The sequence below is a fragment of the Triticum urartu genome, chromosome 2A (genome assembly GCF_056163025.1).
Source record: "Triticum urartu cultivar PI428250 chromosome 2A, HENAU_Tu73, whole genome shotgun sequence".
NCBI classification, from domain to species: domain Eukaryota; kingdom Viridiplantae; phylum Streptophyta; class Magnoliopsida; order Poales; family Poaceae; genus Triticum; species Triticum urartu.
Window position 1 is genome coordinate 30,145,151 of NC_141874.1, and position 4,531 is coordinate 30,149,681.

General features: G+C 46.1%; 1 protein-coding gene across 1 annotated transcript; it reads left to right on the forward strand.

Moving 5' to 3' along the window:
• Positions 1 to 476: 476 nt before the first annotated feature.
• Positions 477 to 1,075, forward strand: LOC147983204 (uncharacterized). The gene is given in 2 exon segments (XM_087540664.1): positions 477 to 1,001; positions 1,004 to 1,075. Coding segments are annotated over 2 exon segments (597 nt in total).
• The last annotated feature ends 3,456 nt before the right edge of the window (positions 1,076 to 4,531 follow it).

The window sequence follows — 4,531 nt, forward strand, 5'->3', positions numbered from 1 at the left end:
TGAGTCCGTTGCGACCTTGAGAAAAGGTCCGTAGTTAGATAAGGTCAATTCTTGTTAGCTGCATGTGTGCGTGTGCTGTTAGTGGCCTGGGTTAGTGCATGCGTGGGCTGGTTAGTGGGCAAGTGTAGTGCCCGGTGTGCGTGCGTGAGTACTACTTAAGGGCTGTAAAGCATATTTGTTTTGGTACAAGAAGAAATATAGAGAGAGGAAAACGTCGGCTGTGTGACACACTACAGCATCAAAATTCCTTGTGTTCTTGTGTGTGTTGTGTGAAATAACCAAGAGAGAAGAGGGCTGAGAGAGTCGGCTCCAACATTTGGTATCAGCGCTAGGTGATGACGAAGATGGTGCCGCGTGACTCTTTAGCGAGTGGAGCGTTGGTGCCGAGCGACTCGGCGGCGATGGCGGCTGCCGCGACGGCGGCGGGGAAGCTCCCATTCCCGCTGCTCAGTAGGACGAACTACGTGTCGTGGGCGATGAGGATGAAGTACCTCTTGCACGCCAATGGCATGTGGGGCGCCGTTGATCGCGAGGCCTCATCGGAGGTCGACAAGGGCAAGGAGGAGATGGCCATGACGATCATCTCCCAGTCCATCGACGACTCGACGCTGCTGCGAGTTGCGGAGAAGGAGACCGCAGCCGATGTGTGGGCGGCGCTACGCTCCATGCATGTGGGCGTCGAGCGCGTCCGAGAGGCGAGGGTTCAATCCTTGCGCTCGGACTTTGATGGCCTCAAGATGGGTGATGCGGAGTCCGTGGATGATTTCGCGGCGAGGTTCACGATGCTCGTGGGGCGCATCCATGAGCTTGGTGATGCGATGGAGGAGAAGTACGTCGTGAAGAAGCTGCTCCGAGCCGTCTCCAACAAGTTCATCAACGTTGCGTCATCGATTGCATTGTTCGGCGACACCAACAAGATGGCCATGGAGGAGGCCATTGGTTCACTGAAGGCGCACGAGAAGCTCGTCAAGGGGCGGGATACGGCATGTGAAGAAGAGCAGCTCCTCATGGCAAGAGGGCATGACTCATCGCGAGGACGCGGCCATTGTGGACGTGGCCGTGGCCGCCGACATAGCCGTGGTGGAGGGTGCAGAGACAAGAGTGAAGTACAGTGCTATAACTGTGATGACTTTGGGCATTTTGCTTGGAAGTGTCCGAAGAAGAAGAAGGACAACGAGGAGAAGGCACTGCTCGGTGTCGAGGATGAGCCAGCTCTTCTCTGAAGCTGTGTCACAAGTAAAGGATCAAGATTAGGGAGGAGACTGTTAGCTTTTTAATCTTGATCATGTATCTTCATGTTTATTTCAGTCTTGCATGTAGTAGTTGCAGGTAGAAAAATGTGTGTGTGCGGAGGTACGTGTGATACGTACGAGTCAGTAGTTTCAGATAGGAGAAGCATGCATGGAGAAAGTCCGAGCTGCCGCGTGAAGCTGGCTAGCTTGCCGTGTGAGACGGTGGTGCATGATGGTCTGAAGCCAACGGTCTGCACAAGTTGAAGCCGTTGGATGGGTGAGTCCGTTGCGACCTTGAGAAAAGGTCCGTAGTTAGATAAGGTCCATTCTTGTTAGCTGCATGTGTGCGTGTGCTGTTAGTGGCCTGGGTTAGTGCATGCGTGGGCTGGTTAGTGGGCAAGTGTAGTGCCCGGTGTGCGTGCGTGAGTACTATTTAAGGGATGTAAAAGCATATTTGTTTTGGTACAAGAAGAAATATACAGAGAGGAAAATGTCGTCTGTGTGACACAGTACGACACCAAAATTCCTTATGTTCTTGTGTGTGTTGTGTGAAACAACCAAGAAAGAAGAGGGCTGAGAGAGTCGGCTCCAACACATTCAAAGAAGATTTCTTTCGGTTCTTTGGTAAGAGCGTAGCTTGCAGGACCTTCATACTGCTTTGAAGGCATGCCATCTTTTTCGTGCAAATGTTGCAGGTCCTTCCGTGTCTTCAGTGTATCTTTTGTCTTTTCATATATGCCCAAGAAGCCTAATAGGTTCACGCAAAGGTTCTTCATCACATGCATCACATCGATTGAAGAACGGATCTTTAGGTCTTTTCAGTAGGCTAGGTCTCAAAATATAGATTTCTTCTTCCACATGGGTGCGCGTCCCTCGGCGTCATTCGGAACAAATAGTTCGTCGGGACCCTTTCCAAAGATTACATGTAAATCATTGACCATAGCAAGTACGTGATCACCGGTACACATGACAGGCTTCTTCCGGTGATCTGCCTCGTCTTTGAAATGCTTGCCTTTCTTTCGACATTGATGATTGGTCAGAAGAAATCGACGATGCCCTAGGTACATATTCTTTCTGCATTTGTCCATGTATATATACTTTCGGTGTCAGCTAAACAGTGCGTGCATGCGTGGTATCCCTTGTTTGTTTGTCCTGAAAGGTTACTGAGAGCAGGCCAATCATTGATGGTTAGAAACAGCAACACATGTAGGTCAAATTCCTCCTGTCTGTGCTCATGCCACATACGTACACCGTTTCCATTCCACAGCTGTAAAAATTCTTCAACTAATGGCCTTAGGTACACATCAATGTCGTTGCCGGGTTGCTTAGGGCCTTGGATGAGAACTATTACCATAATGAACTTTCGCTTCATGCACATCCAAGGAGGAAGGTTATACATACATAGAGTCACGGGCCAGGTGCTGTGATTGCTGCTCTGCTCCCAGAAAGGATTAATGTCATTTGCGCTTAAACCAAACCATATGTTCATTGGGTCACCTGCAAACTCAGCCCGGTACTTTCTCTCGATTTTTCTCCACTGCGGCCCGTCAGCGGGTGCTCTCAACTTCCTGTCTTTCTTATGGTCCTCTCTATGCCATCGCATCAATTTGGCATGCTCTTTGTTTCTGAACAGATGTTTCAACCGTGGTATTATAGGAGCATACCACATCACCTTGGCAGGAACTCTTTTCCTGGGGGGTTCGCCGTCAACATCACCAGGGTCATCTCGTCTGATTTTATACCATAATGCACCGTATACCGGGCATGCGTTCAAATCCTCGTAACGCACCGCGGTAGAGGATGCAGTCATTAGGGCATGCATGTATCTTCTGCACCTCCAATCCTAGAGGGCATACGACTTTTTTTGCTGCGTACTTACTATCAGGCAATTCATTATCCTTTGGAAGCTTTTTCTTCAATATTTCCAGTAGCTTCTCAAATCCTTTGTCAGACACAACATTCTCTGCCTTCCACTGCAGCAACTTCAGTACGGTACCGAGCTTTGTGTTGCCATCTTCGCAACTGGGGTACAACCCTTTTTTATGATCCTCTAACATGCGGTCGAACTTCAGCTTCTCCTTTTCACTTTCACACTGTCTCCTTGCATTAACAATGACTCGACAGAGATCATCATCGGGCACATCGTGTGGTTCATCTTGATCTTCAGCTTCCCCCGTTGCAGCATCACCATATTCAGGGGGCACATAGTTGTCATCGTCCTCTTCTTCTTCGATGTCTTCCATCATAACTCCTATTTCTCCGTGCTTGGTGCAAACATTATAGTGTGACATGAAACCCTTATAAAGCAGGTGGGTGTGAAGGATTTTACGGTTAGAGTAAGATTTCGTATTCCCACATATAGGGCATGGACAACACATAAAACCATTCTTCTTGTTTGCCTCAGCCACTTCGAGAAAATTATGCACGCTCTTAATGTACTTGAAGGTGTGTCTATTACGGTACATCCATTGCAAGTTCATCTGCGTGCATTATATATAATTAAGTGTGTCAAATTTTTTTACAGAATATCATGAATAGATAAGTGACCAAATTAATAGAAATTCATCATCACATTAAAACCAAAGTACATACATAGTTCTCATTGAACAACATATAGTTCTTTGGAGCATCTAATTAAACCATACATTGAAACTATGTAAAATATTTCAATGCAACAATAAATGCGATCATAATCACAACCAAGGTAACAATTGATCCAACAACATAATGATACCAAACCTCGTTATGAATGGCATATTTTCTAATCTTTCTAATCTTCAAGCACATTGCATCCATCTTGATCTTGTGATCATCGATGACATCCGCAACATTCAACTCCAATATCATCTTCTCCTTCTCATTTTTTTATTTTTTCCTTCAAGTAATTGTTTTCTTCTTCAACTAAATTTAACCTCTTGACAATAGGGTCGGTTGCAATTTCCGGTTCACATACCTCCTAGATAAATAAAATCTATGTCATGTTGGTCGACATAATTGTCATAAACAATAAATGAACCAAATAGTTATAAAAGATAATATATACCACATCCGAATCATAGACAGAACGAGGGCCGACGGGAGCGGATACCAAAACCATCGCACTATATAATAACAAGCAATAATAAAAGTAAAAAATTAGACAAGTATCTATCTAATCATACAAGTAAGAATTTTTTTTCTTTTAGAAAGAAGATAAGAACAAGAGGCTCACCACGGTGGTGCCGGCGACGAGATCGGCGCGGGCGATCGATGACGGTGAAGACGGGGACGGGACATGATAGACCACTAAACCTAGACAA